The sequence below is a fragment of the Monopterus albus genome, unplaced genomic scaffold, assembly GCF_001952655.1.
Source record: "Monopterus albus unplaced genomic scaffold, M_albus_1.0 scaffold56.1, whole genome shotgun sequence".
NCBI classification, from domain to species: Eukaryota; Metazoa; Chordata; class Actinopteri; order Synbranchiformes; family Synbranchidae; genus Monopterus; species Monopterus albus.
In genome coordinates, this window is record NW_018127936.1 from 194,023 (window position 1) to 216,881 (window position 22,859).

The 22,859-nt window shown below is 38.9% G+C and overlaps 1 protein-coding gene across 7 annotated transcripts in view; it reads right to left on the reverse strand.

Annotated features, from left to right (window-relative positions):
• The window catches only part of grid2 (glutamate receptor, ionotropic, delta 2), a 437,846-nt gene that overhangs the window by 124,643 nt on the left and 290,344 nt on the right, over positions 1–22,859 (reverse strand). For all 7 annotated transcript variants that reach the window (XR_002275145.1, XR_002275146.1, XM_020602378.1 and 4 more), the window contains 3 exons: positions 18,867–19,040; positions 14,439–14,600; positions 9,625–9,744 (listed from right to left, as the gene is read on the reverse strand). Coding sequence is in view for 5 of the 7 variants with exons in the window: in XM_020602378.1 (XP_020458034.1) it covers positions 9,625–9,744; positions 14,439–14,600; positions 18,867–19,040 (456 nt within the window). In the remaining 2 variants the exon portion in view is untranslated. The remainder of the gene's footprint in view (positions 1–9,624; positions 9,745–14,438; positions 14,601–18,866; positions 19,041–22,859) is intronic.

A 22,859-nucleotide genomic window follows, 5' to 3' on the forward strand; every position in this document is an offset into this window, starting at 1 on the left:
TGCCGTTTTCTGGACTCCTAGGACAATTGGTGATAAGGCTGCAGTTTGTCAACTTTGAATACTGTACCTTTTATTCAGTTTATTCAATCTCATCTTCATCAAGACAACTTGTAGCACTGGGATGTTTATTTAACATCGCTTTACTTGACCTTTGCAGTCTATATCTCTTGACTGACTTACTGTTCAAATTTCTCCATTTTAAGTTCATGTGATGTAAATATGAGGTTCAAGATGTAAGCTTAGCCCGCAAACTGAGCTCTGGCCTAGCAGCATCCACTCCTGTAGAGAAGTGATCTTATTCATAACCAACAATCATATGATTCAACAAAGCTCTGCTGCACTTTGTCCTTGCTGGAGTCATAGCATTAACATGATTTTCCAGCCTGCTCCTGTGACATACATGCTTGTCTCTGTAGATCCACCATTCTGTCCTCAGAATAACTAATTTTATTATTCACCTTGTGTAAATCTGTCCTTGTTCTCTCAGCTCAGGTCCCCTCTCCTACTCTCTCTCTATTCACAAAGCCATAGTATGTTTACTACAAGGACACAACCTCGTTGTCAGATACAACTGTTTGCCATTTCTCTCTCTTTGTTACTGATCCCTCTTCATTCTTCGCTGCCACCTTAGTAGTGCTTAGTTTACAACTTGTTCACAAGCAATTAGGCCTCCCTCTTATCTTCCCTTCACATCCCTGCTCCGGTCAGCCCATTCATCCATCCACCAATCCATCCATCCACTATGTAACCAAGATTAACCCAAGGACTGACAACCCACAACAGATACATATCCCACCTCCCCATCTCTCCATCACACCATCACTTCCCCTCTGTAGTCATCAATCTATACATGTCTTTGACTTGACTCCAATGAAAACATTAGCTTGAGGGCTCAAGCATGGCTGCTGCTTTGTTCTTTTTCTCCCAGCTCCCTCTTATACATCCCTCCTTCAATCCTCCCACCACTCTGAACCTTTAACTTTCCTGTCTTTCTACTATGACCCAAGGTAAAGTTCTGCTGATAACATGACACACAGGTTAGTCAGTTATTTCCTTTCCCTGTCTGAAGGTCATCAGTGTCCATGAACAGTAGTCTGACTTGACCCAAAGTCACAAAGAATGACTAGTGACTTTCAGAATAATGGTTGTATGGCCATTTTATGTAGACAACAATCAACAATTACAGAACTCAGTGCAGTCAGGGGCAGCTCATACTTCACTGCAGCACGGTGGTAGTGCAAATCAACAGGGAAAGGGTTGGTGAAGGGTGCTGGCATCAGAGATTTATAATACTGGCTTCCTCAGCAATCCTCTGTATGCGTTTCTTTTCAGGCACAGACAATTGTGCCTACAGTATTCCAGAAAAAGGGAGCAGAATGAAAACTTTTTTATGCAGACATACACTGCTATTCTTTCATCCTTCCTTTTGTGCTTGCTTGCTTTCTTTCCTTGAGAGCCTGGGAGCAGTTATAGTAAATCAACTCCAGCATTCTTAAAATGAATTTAAAAAAGCAGAAGCTTATTACAGTATATGCATCCACCTATCCAGTAAGAGCATTTTCTTAAAAATCAGTGTGCTTATGCTCAGTTTCCTGATTTCTCTGCACAATCTGTTTTGGCTCATGCGTAAGACAGGATTGACAGTAAAGTATCTGGGGAATATAACTTCTCCTGGCTTGTCTCAACAAACAGAGGCACAGACAAGTGGCTGCCAGGCTACTGTTTGGTGTTACCCATACTATTTATACAACGAGTGTTTTTGTTTGGCACCACAATGAATTTCCCATTGGGGTTTGTGTAACAACAGGTTACAGTCTCCCACTCCTCAGCATTTTCATATTTGTTGACATTCCAGATTTGCTTCCCTTATTTCTCTCCAGCTCCCTTCTCCTCCTTCCTGCTTCTCTCTGTGCTTTTTGATATCTCTGTTCTCTCTCACATATACAGATACACACAGCAAAAACGCACATGTGGTGCCAGAGGCAGTTTGTCAGTTTCAATTAGTGTCCAGTGTCCGCTGTGTTGTGGTCACCCAGAATGTAACTTGCTGGTCAGTGCATGTGAGTTCACTCATGAGTGGCACGACCTTCTAGCTAAAACAAATCGCTTACATCAATCAAGCCACGGAAGACGCCTCCAAATACTCAGGTATTCATGAGTTCACAAGGGTAAAAGCTGTTATCACAAAGGTTGAAAAATAGTTATTTAGTACCCCTGCCCCACTCACACGTCAGACAAGGACAGGATAAAAGATAAGAGTGAGAGCTAAAGATTAAAGGAATATGTCAATGTTTTGGGAAATGTGTTTGTTTGCTGCCTGACAAGGTTGAATGAGAACATCAATATCAATTTAATCTCTTCGAGTTTAGTAGCAAGATTGGTCCATGACAGATCTTAGAACCAGCTCACCTTAGTTAAGACAGAAGCAATATATTTCACCATCACTGCATCCAAGCATCAAATGGGTTTTGCTTGTCTTTTTGTTTTTTCTTACAGCGACGTATGACAACAGGACTAATGAGATGGTGCGCTGTATCACTGGACCTTTAGCCCCAATGGGTAAACCGCTTGCTTGTTAAAGCAGATTGTTTTATTTTCTTTGGCTACATGAGAATAACTTTGCAAAATTTTACTCTGGTATTATGTGATACGGGCTCCAAATAAAACTATATATTTGTTTTGGTATCATTAAATGAAAGATGAACTGTTCTTGCACCCACAGGCATCTGTAAAAATTAATGAAGGCGCTCCACAGCAATCAGCCATCACCACAGCTACATGTAAGTGTTGCTGTGAATGTAGAGGCACTTTTAATGGCTACATGCTGGCTCCATAAACCCTGCTTGTATTGATGTGAATGGAAAACTCTACAACTTCTATTGAAATTTCAAAGTCAATTAACACCATGATTACACCATGAATATTGATTTTCTGACTCAATTCACAAGACGGTGGAATTGACTTCTTTTTTAAATTTGATTATTTTTAAATTGGTATGCTGAAAATCCACAATTCTAAATGTCAAGCATTCTAATATAAAGAAGCAATCCATTTCCGTGGTAAGAAAATCTGGACGCCCATCAAAACTACACCAGAGGGTTTCACTTTAAACATATTAATAATAATCAGAACAAATTTTATAAATTCATGACAAAACAAAAATAAATGTTTTCTCATCTGTCTAAAATGTGTTGTTCTTGACTATCTTACTTATTTCACACTAGGTGATGGCATCCAGACAGATATCACAAAAAAGTGAGAACATTCCAATATGAAAGGGAAAAAATGGAAAGCAAGAATGAAGGGGAGGGGACTGAAGGGAGCACAGGGACTCTGTGACAGATATTCGAACCTGTGGGTGTGTATGAACAGAGAGGCTGCCCTCTTCACAGAAGTCTGAATGGCTCCTAAATTGTAACATCTTATATCTCATGAAGATGGTTTCAGTGAGGAGAGGAGTAGAGGGGAAAGAATCTGTGAAGCAGGACTAATCAATGACATCCTTCTCCCCCTTTGCTCCTCAGTTATTCCCTCCTGTTTCATTCATCCATGCGACTTTTACTGCATTTCTTCTTCCTCCATTTCCCACCTCCTTCGTCTTTTTCACAATCTCTCACCAGCCCTGGAGTTTGGGGAGACATGCTGAATAAAGATACATGCAAATCGATCTAATGTGATGGAAAATTGGAAGGAAATAGGGGTCTTTTCCCTTGGAGATATTTTTTTTCTCTGTCACTCTCTTTTGGCCCTTTATTCTTTGCTTTCACCATGTTTTCGCCTACGTTTCCTTTCTTCCTTCCTGTCTAACATTGTATCATTTTTCTGACTGACATAATGACCACATCCTTTCTGTAATTTTTCTAAGTGACTCATCCGGTACCTCTTCTCTGAACTCCTTTTTCTTTCTCACTGTTTTCTATCTGACCCTGTAAGACATTTTTACATAATTGTAGTAATTAGTCCCAGTGGTGCTGAAATTCCCCTAACCTCTATGAAATACAGTAGCTCTTGCTAACTTGCCTTTTAGAGCTGAATTTTTGCTATTTTGTTCCATGATCTGAGCATACATGAGAGATTGCTGTGCGCTATCCAATGCACATGCTGTGTGTGAAAAGTCAGAATTTATCTAATAGTTTGCAACCATAGCATTTTTGATACTAGAAATCATGACCCATCTCCCAAGGATTATTTGCCATTATTGTTCTGATTAAAATGTAATTGTGCTAATACTGGTACATGTATAGTTTCATGATTAAACTGCTATACTCCATGCATAAATTGCACTTATAAAATCAATGCTTCAAATGCACTTTTCTAGATTTGCTTTTACAAATATCTACATCAATATCTAAACAACTATCAGATGGATTTCCATGAAATCTTGAACATGATGAATCGTCCTGACACTGGTTATTCCTTAACTTTAGCAACATTATCAGGTCAAATTTTTCATTTATCCAGCAAATTACCTTAACCTATATTAAAAGGATTGGTGACACAATCCTTCTAGTAGTAGTAGTACTGGTAGCATATATTATTTACAAACTGCTTTCTAGGACACTCAAAGATGCTTTAAAAAGGTAACAATCAATAAAACATATACCTACATAGAAGAACTGTAACAAAGCAGGCAACTTAAAGGGCAAATACAATAGAAGGAATGGAAAAAACATACCATCTCATATAAATGTATTAGCAACAGAGCTAAAAAGCATCACTAAGAGGCTGCGATATATTGTTTTGAGTTAAAAAGGACAGCTGTGTGAAAGCACAGACTCTCAGCTGCAAACATAACCATAGATATTTAGTCTCAATGAGGTATGACAAAGTCAACATTACTTTGGGCTCCCAGGCCAGTAAAAGTCATTGCATACACTGTACTTCACACAAGCGATAATGACAGCTGATATCTGGATGAGTCCTGGTTTACTACTGGTCTATGAGCAGACGAAAGTAACATTTGGACAAAAACCTGCAGCAGGATATTAGTCTGTAAGACAATAACAGGTGAGTGTCTGCAAAGGAACAAAAAGTAGCAGAAGTTTGAGTCCGATTTTACATCCTGAACCAGAGGTTATTAAACACAATGTCTTCTGTTATATTTTATGAAAAATTAATATAATAACTATGTATGTCAGTCTGTCAACAATATTTAACCCTCTGGAGTGCTTCTTATATAATGGCCTGACAGTCCAGCAGATTGACATCAGTTGTCATGCAAAGCCTGTTGGGTTAGTTTAGTGTTTCCAAATATGCCAGAAGATTTATGCAAATGTGTGTGTGCATGGTCTTCCATGCGCTCCCTAATGAGCTGCACCTATTATGTGTGTTTGAGTTAGTGGACGTGTTATCACATTAAAAAAACTGTCTTTCAATTGTTCAGAATGTGCAATGGAAGTAAATATTTCTTGTATGATGACAGGACTATGCAGGGGCTTCCAAGGTCCCATGACTCTCTAAAGTGAATTAACATCATTTACTAAATACAGTATATCAGATAAAGACTGAAGATAATAATTGTAGGTGACCTCAATTTAAGAACACTGCACCTTTATGGCCAATGGTTCTTGTAAAGAAAAAGGATATTTCTGTCATTCTTCCAAAAGATGGAGAATGTGGTGACGTGAAAGAGAAAAGAAAGCATGAACATGTCTGAGAGAGTAAGTGTAATGACTGTGACTCTGTTATGACCCGTGCTGCTGTTTCTGTGCTTGTACAGAATCTATCGGGATCATGCCATCCATGTCATTTCTAGCCATCTCTCTACCACTTCTGCCTGTTTCATTTTACCTTTCTCTCCTTCACATGCAGCCCTTTCCTCATTTAGCAACATATCAGTCTTTTTCCTCATCACCTCCCCCCTCCTCATTCTCCTGTTACTCACAACTTGACCACAACCCTTTTTTTTAGATGGTTTTAAATCTGATAACATTTTTCCTATCTGAAGTCATTTAAAATGTTGTGGCTAACTAACAAAGCAATTATAACTGGCAGCCCTGTCACTTCTATATAAGAAAGCAATGGAGCCTTGGATGCTTGTAGATGTGTAGTGCCTATAGATGTAGATGTGTGTAGCACCTGAAAGTTATGGAGCAGTAAGCCTATTCTACCTGCAAATAAATACAGAAAAACTGAAACTAAATACAAATATTATATATTAAAAGAGCAAACTGGTGGCAAAGTGCAAAATGGTTACATGTTCCTTGGCTTTATTACCTTCACCAAGGGCTGGGCTACTGTTTCTGTAGGTGTTTGGGTGGTTAATAATAGCCTTTATTTGGCCAAGTATGTTACACACAAGGAATTTGTCTCCAGTACAGAACTGAGGCAGCCATCTGCAGCACCAACTCAACTGATGGCTCTAACCATTGAGGGTAACTTGGGGGTTCAGTTTCTTGCCCAAGGACACTTCGACACGTGGACTGCAGGCACCGAGATTCGAATCTCCGGTTGGGAGAGGGCTGTTCTATTTTGTACCTGCTGACCCACGGTCGTCCCCAAAAACAAGCTCTCATGCTTTGACAGGGAAGTGAACCCCAACCTGCTGTATTGTATTCAGTAGCGTTAACCACTGCGCCACTGGCTGGTAGATTTTTGTTAGGTTTGTTGGTTTTTTGGTTAACATCATGTTAACCAATAAACCAGCATCCATATGTCACACTTACAGCTACCCACCCATTCTAGCAGCAATTTAACGTGAGCAGCTCATCACTTTATCTCTATTTTCTGTTCTTTTGCTTCAGTGTCTCCCGTCTATGTAGTCCCTTTTTAGGGATTCCTCATACCCAGTACATTGTTTAATGTTTTCTGCATTCATCCTCAGTACTAACTCACTATGTGCTTTGTACTTAGGCATTTGTTTTACGAGACACTTGTTATGTACACTGCTCAAAAAAATAAAGGGAACACAAGGGAAAATAAGACATTCAACTATGTAATGAACAAGGTATTTAATAAGAATATTTCATTCATTCAGATCTAGGATGTCTTATGTTGTGTTCCCTTTATTTTTTGAGCAGTATATTTGCCACATTGTCAGTAATTTTGTTTGACTATGTTAGATTTGTTTGTGCCCATTGTTCTTTTTAGCCTGTCATTGTTATTTCAGTTGTTTTCTGTGAAGCTCCCCTTCATTTTAATAAATAACTTTACTTAACCTTTTTACACTTGGTAACTTATGTTGCTTCCCTTTTCTCTAAAAATGCTGGGTTGTAACAGCATCATTACAAATGCCAGGGATAGGTTTTCATAGTCTCAAGCAATCATATAATAAGGGTCAAACAATTATTGGAAGATTGCTTTTAGGTGTAATTGCATTATGGGGAAACTGAGTTGCCCTTGGTGGAGGTTTGCACTATCTGAGTGCTATCTAGTTTTAACATTGTGATATGACAATACAACTGTATGATCAATATGAATTGTGTTGTTTCAATTATTTTGTCCGACTCACAAATATAAACACTGAATAAGGATGTTATGCCGAATAGTCACACCAAGAACAACTCTATTTTCTTTCTATTTTCCTGTTTAGTTGGAAAAAGTATATGGAGAAAGCGCTGCAACTATGTCTGAATGCATTACAAGAAAAAGCCATCTTCACTACACAGTGATGACTCCTACAGACTCATTAACAGCAGAATGAAGTATTGTCTATCAAGCCATTATTAATTGATATTATTCTTTAAGCAAACAGTTTCACATGTGAACACTAATCTTTTCTACAGCATGACATACTGTATCGGCCATGCTTTTAGTTCATGTTAGATGTTCTGCATAAACACTATTTTAGAGGGCTCTACGTCATTTGGAAATGCATTATTCGTCCTCATGGACAAAGTTATTATACAGGCATTAAGGCAGAAGAATACCAGCCTTTTTTAGTTATTTGATTCCATGTATTAATTTCATTGAATCCCAATGACAGAGCAACAAATGTTTGAGGAATACTTTACAGTATAAGGAGTGCTTTAATTCCCTGAGAAGTAATTAGGTTCTCTGATTAGGGAATTGTGCCTTAGTGTAATTATGATGTGCTTTAAAGATTAATTTTGTCTGTGAAGCCGTGCTGCGTTATGTTGGTGTCTCACCACATTACCCATAATCAAAGCTCACTATCTCAACTGTTATCTGTAAAAAATTCCCTCTGGTGTGGAGTACAGGCTCAGTGTGTGTATCTTACTACTGTGTGCTCTGCATGTGGGTTCAGTACATGTACTGTACATGCCAAATTTGAGCACACAGACATCTCTCTGTCCAAATGAATTGCAAGTCTGGATCTCACATATCCTTATCTACTGTTATCCCACTTACACCGATCAGCCATAACGTAAGGGCCACTGGCATGTGAAGTGAATAACATTGACTATCTTGTTACAGTGGCACCTGTCAGTGTGTGGGGTATATTAGACAGCAAATGAACAGTCACTCCTCAAAGTTGATGTGTGAAACCAGGAATAATGGGCAAGCGTAAGGTTTTGAGTGACACTGACAAGGACCAAACTGCGATGGCTGGATGACTAGGTCAGAGCATCTCTCAAATTACAGGTCTTGTTGGGTGTTCCTGGCCTGCAGTGGTCAGTACCTACCAACAGTGCCTAAGGAAGGACAAATGGTGAAATGCAATAGGGTCATGGACACCCAAGGCTCACTGATGATGAAGTTGACCTACTGTTGACCTACTTTTACATTTCATTTATCCGTTTCAAAAGATTCCATTTAGTTTGAATCTTTGTTAAAAGTATTAAGAGGGTCTTTTTAATGTTGTGGGTGATCGATGTACACTGTATGTATAATTCACAAAACTGATTGATCAGTTGCATCAGTAAGTCCTTTTGTAGGAAGTGTGCTCACATGTTTAGGAGTTTAAGAGTATGTCATGACCTGTGCTGTATGGTGAGTTAAGGCAAACAGTACAAATAAATATTATAGCAAAATACTTATGCCTGAAATATAGAATCAGAAAATTGATTTTAGAGCAACAGCTGTGATTGGGAGTCACTCACTAATATACATTTACACAAAGTGCAAACAGACACACACTCATGCATGTACACAACCATTAAAACACACATACGCACAGTTAATAACAAAACAGTATTATGAGATTGTGTGTGTGTGAGTGATCGTGTGTGTGCACGCCTGCTGAGACAAGGGATGTCTTTAAAATTCATTATGCATGTATCATCAGCAAATACCACTTCAAAACACATGTAATTAAGCCAATTAACACCAGGTGTTTTGGAAGGGGCGGTGAGTTGCTGGGATGATGTTGCATCCTACTGGTGCATAGAAAAAAAACATAAAATAAACAAGCAACCAAACAGAAAAACAAAATGAATAAAAATTTAAAGATGCTTTAAAACATTCTGCACATTTGTTCTGCAACAATTAAAGAATAAAAAAAAAAAGTGGTTAAAAAGCTACACAGAAGAATCCAGAAAGGTAGCTGGGCTGTACTCTGCCCATGGGGGTGACAACCACAAGGAAAGAAATACCTCAATAAATATTAGATGAAAATAATGTAAAAAATGTGTGCACTGAAATACCCTGGTAAATCCAAGAATTATGTAAATCCCATCTATGTATTAGTAGAAATGGTTCCCCCTTCTCCTTTTAACTGCTTACCCTGCTGATTCCTCGTCCCCTGTCTTCTCCATAATTTGTTCCCAGGATTTCAAAGAAGATGTTGGGGTTAGTTCCGTTGTCAGTGAACTCCAGAAAACTGGTGAGGCCACTCACTCCGAACTGCAAAGAGAAGATGGAATACTTTTATTTTATTGTCCTTTATATTATCATCAGTGTTTTTTTTATTTTTTTTTTTATAAAACTGGTCACTGAATTGTGGTTATCAAAGCCATAATTGGCAACCTGATCATCACCACTATAATCATGTCAATTCTCAATAGTGCAATTTTATTTAATTTTATTTTCTAACAATTCTCCATGTCAAATTTGGACAAATTTATTGTCTGTTTTTGTAACCACTAAAAACCAGATCTAACTGCTCACAGTCTGCCCTTCCTTTATGAAATGAGCATATCCCATCAGTAAGAACTGATTCTGAATAAGTAAAATGTATCTCTAATGCACCAAATGGGAGTGATTTGTGTGAGTGCATGCCTGACTGTATTTTTCTCTGTGTAAGACTGGAAATGTTTGAGGAATAACAATATCAACATGCAGGGGTGTGTGAAGGCCAAGGTCAAAGTCAGGATTCTCTTTAAGGTTTCCATTGAGAGAAATTAATTTCTTTTAAAAGTCATGCCATCACTACCACAGGAAACAACAACAACACAATTTAAAAACATCACAACACAATAAAAACAAGACACCTGTCTGTATAGTCCAGGTCCAGCTGCCTACCGCCTGAGCTGGGACATTAATATGACCAAAATATGAAGTGGAATTACAGGATGGTTTTACAACTCAACCAAATTCCAATGAATCAAGAGATGCATATAAAATTTACAGTGTGACTTATAAAGACAGCTGTTCATAAATTTAATAAACACCAGGACAAATGAGTGCACATAGCAATTATGTCTGTAAACTGGGACTCAATATCTTCTTCCTGACTTTAGCAGCTCATATTCAGAGTGCAACACGTGAGAAGGATCATTAATAGTCTTGGTGGCTTGCTTGTTAATGGAAGTCTCGAAGATTATCTGAAGGCTGGGTAATGGCACATTCCCCATTGTCTTCCCTGCTGTTGTACCAGTTTATTAATCTGGGTCTTAATAAGCACCAGGCTAAAAAAATAAATAAAAGAGATTTTGTTTTTGGACCCACTCGGCATATTTTGCACTTGCAAAACACAATGTCCTGAATGGAGAAGAAGTTTAGCTCACAAGAATTTACACATTCAGACAATGTCAGTCCCTAACTTTTGCTCTAACTCTCGGTAGGGTGACCTATCAGTGAAAGTGACGCTACAGCTGTTTCAGGGAAAAAGAGGTGCAATACTCCTCAATATGATTCACATTGTGTGAGTGTGCGTGCTTGCACCTGTGTGTATAAAACATAGATTATGGCATTTACTGGTGGGTGACAAAGTGCATCTGTGTGTATAAAACATGGATTATGGCATTTACTGGTGGGTGACAACAACAACAACAAAAAGAATAAATGAGCGGTTTGTTCAGGATGACAATAGGGAATGAGGGGTCACTGAACGCTTTAATGAGTATGAAAATGATGAGAATCAGATGTTCTCCACCACCATGACCAAAACACCAAATGAGGGGATATCTTTTTGGAAGACTGCTCTTCATCCCTCCAGTACAGTTCAGAAACTTGTAGAATCAATGCTAAGGTGTGCTGGTGGCACATGGTGGCTTAATGCGTTACTGAGATACTTTACATTTTTTTCCCCTTTAATTTGCCACCTGTTTGTATGAGGGGTGATTTGGGCCATAATTCATACATGCACATCATGCATGGACTAGTTTGCTTAAATCACAGACACCTGCACCTCATGTCTCAGGCAATTAATACCTAAGAATCTTGGGTTGTCTCATAGAACGTACTGTGACTTTGCAGCAATCACTACAATATTAAAATGAATCCCACATCAACCTACTTGAGCAGCTGAATATTAAAGGTGATATGCAGTCATTGCACTCAAACGCAGCACACTCTTCAAACTTTCAAGATTGGTGAAACACCAATTTCACCTGCTGCATTGTATTCCCCACTTTGAATTTGTCAATGAACATCAAACAACAACATCAATAGACCTCCTCATCAACAGCTGCAAATTAGTATTTATTATTACCATAATGGCCCCACATACCCAAAAGCTGATTAAACACACAGGCACGCACAGTAAGTAAAGCACACTGTTGATACAGTGGAAAATGGAACTGATGCCAGGCTGTTAAACTCAACTCCATTACTGCTTAGGGCTCTTTAACACAGCTCTGTTGAGACAGCCATCAGGGTTGGTTTAACAGCCGGAGCTGGCTGATGAAAGCGTTGCCAAAACCCAGCCTGATCTCAAGGTGAAATGCAGAGATAGATGTGAAAGCCATTGCATCGTATTTATTATTGTCTCACACTAATCCTAAATTACCATTTCACTTGGCTTCAACATCCACTCAAACTGCCATCCCTGGAGTGATTTTTATTGATATGAAAACAGAGGGCATTGATCCAATTGGATTTAATAGTGATGAAAGCGTTGCCAAACCCCAGCCTAAACTCAAGGTGAAATGCAGAGATTCATAAAATTACGCCTGCAGGATGACAACCTCTATCTCCCAAAAGTAAGGTATCTGGGAACTAAGGAAAACTTGCTGATTAGTGCATTAGTTTTTTAAAGGTATGCAGTACTTTGAATTTATGAGCACATCGGTCATAAAGTGTAATGAGAACAGAGTTTCTGTTGAAGTAATGAAGAAAAATTGGATTTCCATGTGATAAGAGCAATATAAAAGCAGTATACTTATTTAGAGACTGTTCCCTGTCATTCTTCTTCCCTGGAGGGGACTGTGTTATGCCAAGAGATGGCACTATATAAATTAATTTAGCAGTGACTGCACGTTGCTATTTCAACTAGTGTCTCTCAGTTAAGGAACAATAGTCCCCGGTCTCCAAATGTTCATGTAATGAGCACAGTGTCTTGAAATGCAAATACATGCTCCCTAAATGAAAAGCGTGAGACGTGTTTTCCCACTGCTCAAAGATACATCTATAAATAGAACAAACTCAAAAACTGCATGTTGTAGTTGGGTTAGGAGATGAACATACTGTATGGGTTTTGCCTTCCACCATAATCAAACCTCAGCTTCAAACTCACACAAAGATGTTTTCAGCTTGAAGCAGATCAACAGATTTGGAGTCAGGTGATTGCTTCGTGGAAATATCAGCAACTTTTCAAATGTAATTCAACGAATGGGAAGAACTTTAGTATTGATTTTATGCAAATCTGATTGCATTGATCCATTGTGGCTGGTTCAGCAATGCCCTGGTGTGACTACTTTTTGTTGAAAATCATACAAAATGTTTGGAAACAATGTATGAACTGTGGCGTTGAACTGGTCGGTAAGTACTAGTGCAATATAATCTTATGTAGTTATGGAATAGAAAGAAGTGAAGTATTCGCTACTCTTTCAGTCTTTCATATACTGTTTATCCATTACATGCACAGGAATATCTACAATGGAGCTAATCCAGTCAGTTACTGTTCTTTATTACCTGTCCACAACAATATCTGACTAAAGAATCCAAGAAATTACATAACAGAAAAAATGTTGACAAAGGAGCACAACAACTTACATCTATCTACCTTTACAGGATGTTTTCCAAGAGTTTTGAAACCGAATGTGTCACTGATTGTATCATACTAATTAGATTTAGGATGACATGGTATCAGTATTAGGAAGTAACTAGTTAGATGTAACTAGTTACTGCAATTAAATTACAAAACAAATGTAACTAATCAGTTACAGTTCCTGAGAAAAGTGTGCAATTAAATTACAGTAATTGATTAAAATGTTGGTTATTACAGTGGGGTTACATTTGAATATATTCTTTTCGGTAAAAAGCTTATATAAATATAAACTGTATATAGTGTAACATTCATTCTGTTGCTTCACATCTTTTGCTTGTTGACTGCCTTTGTTTGGCATATTTTCAGCCAAAGCGAGTCAGCAAAGCTGTTGGGACAAATAACACCAACAAGGGTAGAGTGGCTTACAAGGAGCTGTCTCTACATCTTGACAGGCTCCATTCATGCATTCTTTAAATTTTTAATGTTGCTTTTGATTGGTTCTCTTGTTTGACTTTGCAACACCTCTGGTCTGTCAATCAAAGCACATCGCCCTAAGCTACTTGAATCTGCCCTGCCTGGGTGTGACCGGCCGACACCACCAAGGCCAGTGGTCATGTTGTCAGATAAGAATGCTTTTCAGTGCTGGAAATTCAACAGTATTTTCCTTCTGAGATCAGAAAAGGGTTTTGCTTGGTGCCTGTTCAGTAGGCTACATGTTTCAACAGTAACCATTAATAAAGGTTTTACAGTAATAAATAAATGTCAAGTACTGTCGTGAGGTTTACACTGCTTGGTTTAAATAGGACTTTTCAGCTTTATTTTCCAATTTAAAACATTTTTAGAAAAGCAATAAAAAATGCATGCCACTACTGGGATGAAGCAATCGAAATATTACTTATTATATTTTTAACAAGGTAGCTAATAATTGTTACTTATTACAGTTTGAAAGTAGCCTTCCCAAAACTGCATACTGTATATATTATTCATAATAATACAAATGATACAAATGACAATGTTCATCATTTGCATTATGAATTAAATGACACTGCAGAATGCATCTAAGTGGGTGGGACAGTATATACAGTACTCACCACCATGGGTGTCCATGAATCAAAACAAGTGTGTGTGTGGTTCCTGTTTTTTTTTTTTAATATATATATATATATACCTTTTTGACTGTATCCAGCATGCTCTTGCCTCCCTGCCATGGTTTGGAGTTCTTCCTTATGCAGCTCAGACTGGCCATGCTGTGCCATTTCCTGTCTTCCAACTTTCTGTGGAAGGTATTGGCCAGCAGCAGCACAGTATCATAGATGTAGCGGTTGGTGATCTAGAGAGAAAAAGGAATAAAAAAGAAAAGCAAAAAGAAAAAATGAGAGAGTGTAAAAACTTACATTTTCTTTGCTGAAAATGCTCTAGGAGAGATTTGCTTACAAAGGTGTGATACAAATGTAACACAAAAATGGCACTAAGTCCAAATGACCCTGCTTTCATGTGCTTCAGTTTGAGTTACTCTAGCAATTCTTTCTACTTTAGTTATGAATCTGGAAAAAAGGGGTCAATACAAACCAGCAGGAGAAAAGGGCAACTTCTTCAAGTTGAAATACTACCAAGATTAAATGTTTCACTTACATTGCTTTACTTGCATATCCGCCAGAACATTGATCAAAAAAGAAAAACTGAAATGCATTCTCTTCTCTGTTTGGCTTTCTTTTATGTATTTGACCTCTCTGAAACAAATGTTTGTTTGTTGTCTTGCACCTGCAGTAGTAATTTCACATGATACCAATACCTTTTGACTCAAAATATTTCACTGATACCACCAGACATAAACTCACATATATTACATTTTAAACATATTGATAAGCCCTTGGCACCACGGAACAAGATCAAGAGGAAGGAGTGACAGAAGGAGAGGAGTTTATTCAGTCTGTGATCAATCACTGTGTGATCTACCGAGCTTCTTCTCTCCATGTTAACAAGAACATAATAAATACACTAGATTGAGTACAAGAGGGCTGACTCTATACACACGCAGGTATATGCAGGTGCCCACTCATGCAAAGCAAAAGCCATTTTCTCAGTAACACTGCCTTCCATACATAAAAAAGAAGCAGGCAGCACACAGTTTTAGACAAAGCAACTTTCTCGTACACACTCAAACCTGTTATATACTATGAGATACACAAGAGTGTGCACACAACATACACGCACACACACACACACAATGTACTTACTGTATTTAGTGTACAAATATTAAGCCCACCATTTTTGTTTAGATAGCCAGTAAATGATAAACATCATTCTGCATTTCATTCCAATTCAGCTCAAAACATTTTTTTCAGTAACTTTCAGAAATGAAACCAATATAATTTTTGCAACCCTGCCACTTTAAAAGCACTAATTATCACACCATTAATATTCTATCCACCAGATCCAGAAGCATTATTGTTTATTACCAGATTTAATAAAGGATTCTACACTCTAAAGGTCTTATTTTGCCTGAAATTGGACTTTTGTGCACTGGTCAAACATTTAAGGACAGAGACACACCAAGCCGACGTGAAAGAACTAGCATCAGTGAAGGCCAACTGCTGTGTCTCCTCATGATGCCTTCGCCTGGGCCATTTGGGCTGAAAAAGTGACACTTGAACACCCCACACAGACTATAGCCAATGGCCAACTAGCATGTATGTTCTGCTGCTATGTGACAGAAATAACTCCTCCTATTAGCAGGTGGTGGTATGTGTATTCACCGTTCAGAAATGGAAAGATAAAGAGCTGGAGTGCAGAAGTATGAGCCATAAACAAAGCACCTCTTGTTCAAAACAGCTGCGGTTTAAAGCCACTTCTAATCAAATGACACTGATGTTCCCTGCCCTTGGTCATTTGGTTGTGGAAAAATAAAGGAGGTTGTGGAGGTGTAAAACAAGGAGAAACTGCACTAAACAGGTGAAATCACTACAGTGACTGGCTTTCCTGGACACACCAGGACAAACCAGACGGCCGACTGTCGGCTTGGTGTGTCTCTGCCATAAAGTTTATTCAAGTATTTTTATCAATTGTAAATATGAGAATGATCACAAGAGCGCTGTTTTTTGTTTGTTTGTTTCTTTCAGGCATTTGCGTTTAGGTCAGTCACTCATCAATAAAGTCTCACCAGGATGTCATCTGACCCACCTAATGTATGTGGACCACATCTTTGAGAGGTCCAGCATATGGCACTGTACTGTATGGTATATGGTTAGGATGTCAGTTTTGTTTCATGAAAAGTAATGTTGACTTCCACAGTATGCTTGTTTTTTTTAAATACATACATATATATGCAAACCATCAGGAAATAGTATCTTGTTACTCAAGAATACAAAAAAAATAAAAGGTGTTTGCAAACTATTTTCCTCAATTGGGCCTGAGTAGAGCTTTGCTTGTTCTGTCTGTTACTCTTCTTCTAATGCATTACTTTAAAATGTAAGTGAACCAAGTGGGTACATGAAATTTTTACACCATTCTCTTTCTTCATGTCTGTGCCTAACGGTTTTTCTCTGAAAATTAAGGTGAAAATCTCCTGCTATATGGGGAGCCTGAATTATGTGGGTTCTGAACTGTGAGCTGAGTGTTGTGTGTGTGTGTGTGTGTGTGTGTGTGTGTGTGTGTGTGTGTGTGTGGTCAGCCTGAGATGCAGTGCTTCACTGCAGTGTGAAATTGGGCTCCTAGGCCACTCTCTGACCACTGAGCTGATCTACTTCCTCTGGCTATCTCTCACTCTTTCTCTGTGTGTCTTTCTCACCCATCCCTTGTTTCTTCTTTCTCTAATTTAACAACTCAACCACCCACACATGCCCTCTCACAAGATGTCAAAATGAACATGTGTATGGTGTGCTTTATCTGCAGACTTTGCACACCCTTGGCCAGTGGAATGGACAGATGACTGGACTCTACCAGAAACTAATGAATACGCTGAAAGGGGTTGATTCTTGATAATGAATCTTTACAATTTAGAATCACTTGCTTCACATTAGGACACACAGGGTGAGCTTCTGTACATTATTAAATACTTCAGGGTGTCCAGGAGTTTTGCATACTCTATGGTTAAGGTACCATAGGCACCTCTAGACTTCATTCAGCCTTGAAGATAATTTAAAGACACACATGCCTTTATCTTATTTTTTTTTACCTTTTTAGGATTGTTTTAAATTTTACTTTATTACATTTTATAATAATATTTATTATCACATTTCTGTTTTCAGTGTATTTCCAACTTTCATACAATGTGTTACCCCAGGGTTTTGTGCATCCACATACATCAACAGCACATTAATTCAATTTTATATTTCTGCCTTGACACATAAATAAGAATGAGTTCCTGTTTCTCTCCTATATTTGATGGAAGTTTGATGACTCACATACACAGAAACATTGGTAATAATTGCATACATATTGACCCCTGGGCGACAACTGTTAAAAACACACTAAGTAAAGAAAATGTGAAGATGGACAAAAAAAAATACTAAAAAAAACCCCAAAACTAAACATCATTGTGCTTTCCATGGCAATAATATAAGACAAGATGTGTGGTCTTAGATAAACACACAGTGGCATGAGCCATATTTTCCCAAAATGATTAATGTTCCAGGTAAAATGCCTTGGAGGCACATGCTGTTGCAATGTCAAATCAACAAGCGTGGCGCAATGGGAGGCTGTCGGGTCAAAAGACATGTTGAAATATCACTATGAGCAGTTTTAACAGAAAGAAAGAAGCACCACAGCTGATTTTAAATGCATACGTAGCTTGTGACCTTTTGTTTTTAAATATTGTGAAATCTAAAGCATTTCAAAAGACATGTGCATGCAGAGGACATGTGCATGTAGAGGACAGGGCAGAGTGTTTCTGCCCTGACACACATGGATACATCAGACACATCAGTACCTTTGAATGCATGATGCTTTTGAAAGAATAAATATTGGTTAGATGATGGAGGTGTGCATGGTCATATGACTAATACCACTAAAAATCAAGTGTTTTGATCTTTCATATTTTAGAACTGTTGTTAGGATTTTAAAGCTGCAGAGCTTTATTAGGGGAAAGATGTCCAATAAAGAAGCTGGTCATCATCTGTTACATTTCCACTGGGCATCCCTCTAAACTTCAAAGAAACAAGAGACTGAATCTAATCTTATATCCTTAGTAGCCCTCAGATAAACTTCTTTTGGTAGTCCATTTAGCTAATTAAGCTGCAAGGAGACAAAATGCCAAAGACCAGGCCAACAACAACTCTGCGCAGTAGTTGTTGCTGTTTGTCTTGCACTGATGTTATTGACTGATGCTTGTTGGTGACAAGGAGCAGCTTTTCAGCTCACTGTAAATGTACTGCACTGAAAAACATTATACTCGGCTTTACTGTATTAAATTTAAAGTGATATAACATGTTGCCACTCTAGACTTAATAGAGGTATCATGTATTTTGAGTAAGTCAACTGTAGAGACAAGTAAGTTGACCTGAACAGTACATAGATCTGAGATAAAGCCAATGAAAGACACACACCACTCTTATCCACACACATACTTTGATTAGTAGCTTGTTTTGAACCAACTCACCTCTAGCTGCTGAGCCTTGGGGCTTTTAGGGTCACAGAGGGAAGTGTTAATCCTATGGTTGTGCTTGACACAGCGCTGAGTTGTGTTCTGGGGCATGGGGAACGTCTGGCGCACCAGTGTCAGCCGACCAATGGACTTCATAACTAGCTCCTGCAAATCGTAGTCTGAGATCTCCTAAGAGGGTGGAAAGAGAAGGAGGGTGGTTGGGAAAGGTGGAGGAATGAGGGGGTTGAGGGAAGAAGAAAGTGGGGAAACAGTAACATGAGAAAATCAATATCAATAACCCCATCAGAAATCCCACAGCCGACACTTTGACAAGAAAAATACGAGGCACAATAACAAAAACAAAGAATGAAACAACAACCTGTTTGGATAATATGCCATACAAGTCCCTCTAAAAACTATGGTTTTCTCATTCATATTTCAAATTGTTTAGGTCTTGTTTTATATGGGCTACTGTTCAAATTATCACCACACCAATCAATGAAACAACATTATCTGAAATATTTGTTATTAGAAATGGTAAGTCAGGAGATGAAAATAGAGAATGAGATGGGCTAAATATATGTATGTGTGTGCTTGTTGTGCACAAACATGTGTTTTTGCACGCAGTCTTCATGCATGTCCTTGAAAAACCCTGGAGGAGGAATCATTGCTAATTTTAGCCACAGGACACGATCTTTCTCCCTCTCTCAATTCATGGATATCCATCCATCCTCTGCAAGTGCAAAGGGTTATGTGGTGATGCAATGAGAACTGACATTTATCGTCCCTGGTGGAGGTACCACTGCCACAAACTCAGACAGCCTGCGTATTACATATCTTTCTTTGCAAATGTGTGCAGTGATCATTTGTCTTGTGTATGTTTTGTTGTTATGCCTTATGAGTGTTTCATTTGCAATGGCAGTGCACTTGACAGGAAGGAGGGGCCTGTAGCACAAGCACATAGATAAACAGGCCATCATAAATGCTTCATATTACTGTACTCTAGGTACTACTGGTTCATTTTTATGAATTTCATTAGAACATACTTTATTGTAATTAACATTCATTAAGATCTGTGAGTCCTCACAGGATGTGATCAATAGTAATTAGAGGTGGCATTAAACAGGCTTCAGGGGTATAGATGTACTCATCTGCATAAATTAGGCTGATTTGATGTGGCTGATACAGCTCTGATTCTATATACAAAAATATTCATGTGATACAGTTTCATATACACTGCTCAAAAAAAATCTAAGGAACACTTAAATCACATACTGGATCTTGATGAATGAGTGAAAAACTGAAATCACAGGTTCATCTAAGTTGTGTCAATTTCATCACAGCAACTCGTAATGTGACTCAGAAGTGTGCAGGGGCCCCACGTGCCTGTATGCACTTCTGATGAGTCAGCGGATGGTAGTCTGGGGGATCTCCTCCCAGACATGGATCAGGGCATCAGAGAACTCCTGGACAGTCTGTGGTGGTACTTTGTGGCATCAGATGTACCCATACATAATGTCCCATAGGTGCGCAGTTGGATTTGGGTCAGGGAAACATGAGGGCGAGTCAATGGCATCAAAGCTTTCATCATCCAAGAACTTCCCACACACCCTGGCCACATGAGGCAAGGCATTGTCCTGCACTGGGAGGAACCCAGGGTCCACTGCACCAGCGTACGGTCTGACAGTCACTCTGAGGGTTTCATCCCAGTACCTCACAGCAGTCAGGGCACTGTTGGCTATGACATGGAGGTCTGTGTGACCCTCCAAGGATATGCCTCCCTACACCATCACTGACTCACCACCAAACTGGTCATGCTCCATGATATTACAGGCAGCATAACATTCTCAATGGCCTCTCCAGACTTCTTCATGCCTATCACAGTGCTCAGTGTGGACCTTTTCTCATCCGTGAAGAGAATGGGGTGCCAATGGCGGACCTGCCAATTCTGGTGTTTTCTTGGTGAATGCCAATTGAGCTCCATGGTGCTGGGCTATGAGCACTGGAGAACGTCAGGCCCTCATGCCACAAACTGTTTCTGACAGTTTGGTCAGAAACATGCACCCCAGTAGCCGCTGGTGGTCATTTTGTAGGGCTCTCGCAGTGCTCCTCCTGTTCCTCCTTGCACATCAGAGCAGATATTGGTCCTGCTGCTGGGTTGTTGGCCTTCTACGGCCCTGCCGAGCTCTCCTGGTGTAACGTCCGGTCTCCTCTTATCTCCTCTGTGTTCTTGAGACTGTGATAGTAGACACAGCAAACCTTCTTGCAACTACACATATGGATGTAACTGTACTACCTGTGCAACCTCACTGGGCTGCAGGTACTGCCTCATGCTATCAGTAGTGACAGGGGCACTAGCAAAACACAAAACTTAAGAAAAATCAGTCAGGAAGGATAAGTAGAGAAAGCATTTGTCTGTGGCCACTACATGTAAAACAATTCCTTTTTCTGGGGTCAGCTTGTTTGTCCTGCCTCTCTATTGCACTTGTTTTCACTTTTATTTCCACCAAAGCAGGTGAAACTGATTCACAATCACTTGTGCTTCTTAAATGGACAGATTAATATCACTGAAGTTAAATTGACTTGGTGTTATACTGTGGTGATTAAGTGTTTTATATATATATATAAGTGAACTGAGATTTCTGGATCAACAGTTGATTAAAATTATTAAAATGAGATAAAAGCAAAGTATAGGTGTGATTATGCCTTTAGGATGAACTGAAATATTTTAACAAGGTTAAGCTTGTGTGAATACCCTGTGTTTGGAAGAATCTTATTTCTAAACAGTGCAAGCACTATAAGGAATCTATATGCTGGCTTTTGGGGCTAACACATGGCAGAACTTCCAAGTAGTTGCCTACATAAAAGCCCTGAAGGAGACTGAATTACAAAGCCAACAAAAAAGATGCAGGACAGAGAGAAAATGCTGAAAATTGCTAAAAAAGACAGATATGTTGGCCAAAAGAATTAAGATTCGCAGCAGGCAGTCAAGAAACATGCACAGAAACATTGGCAGGCAAAAATTACAGTATCTGAAGTCCCCCCCAATATAAAAATGCACTTAAATGGAAAAAAAAACAGTTGATACCGACCTCAAATTAAACCTTTTTTTATGTTTAACTTTTCCCATTAATGTTTTCAGGTCATGTGCTGTCAACCAATGAGTTTCTTTAATCAGTATAATGTATGAAAATATGACCAAATTAAATATCCTGTGAACATGAATTGTTCAGTTTTGTATAATAGTTTATGAAAATGAAATGATCAAATGATTCCATTTGACCTTCAACACAAACATGAGATAATTACTGATGATTACCTTATCAACAGTTTAAGGAATCACACTGCCATAGTCAGCTATGTATTCAGTCATTCAGTCCTAATCTTATTGTTAATAAGTGTTCATCAGCTGAAAAATCAATTAAAAATCAGTCAGTCTACAGGATGGGCGAGTGGTCCTCATTTCTTTACACAAAGTCTCAACTACCAGAAGCTGAAACCAGAACCTTTAAGTATGTTGCAGCCCCCAGAACACCCTGCAGCCCATATCTGGAGTGACTCATGAGTTGTTTACTCCATAAACTTGAAGTTTTGCTCTGCAGGCATCCCTATCAACTCCAACCAATCACCCCTCTCTCCTTCCTTCCATCCCCCCAGAGTACCAAATCCTCATCTTTAGCGTTTCATTTGAAGATGAGTGTCAAAAGCGAAAACACATCCCCCATTCTAAATTCTTCTCGCATTTCTTCCCTGACCCCTACACATTATCTTCTGCTTTCTCCTCTCAACCCCTCCCCCCCACTCCTACCCTAGAGACTCCAAATTCCTCCTTCTCTCTTATCTGTAGATGAGGAGGGAAGCAGTTTTTATTTCCTCTTTGACCCTTTCTGCTCCTCCTATTCTCCTGCTCTAGATCTTAGCAACTTTTTGTTCTTTCCTCTATGAGCACACCAAATTCCTCAATTTGCTCTCCTTCATAATTTCAAACCTGAATGAAAGCACATCTCA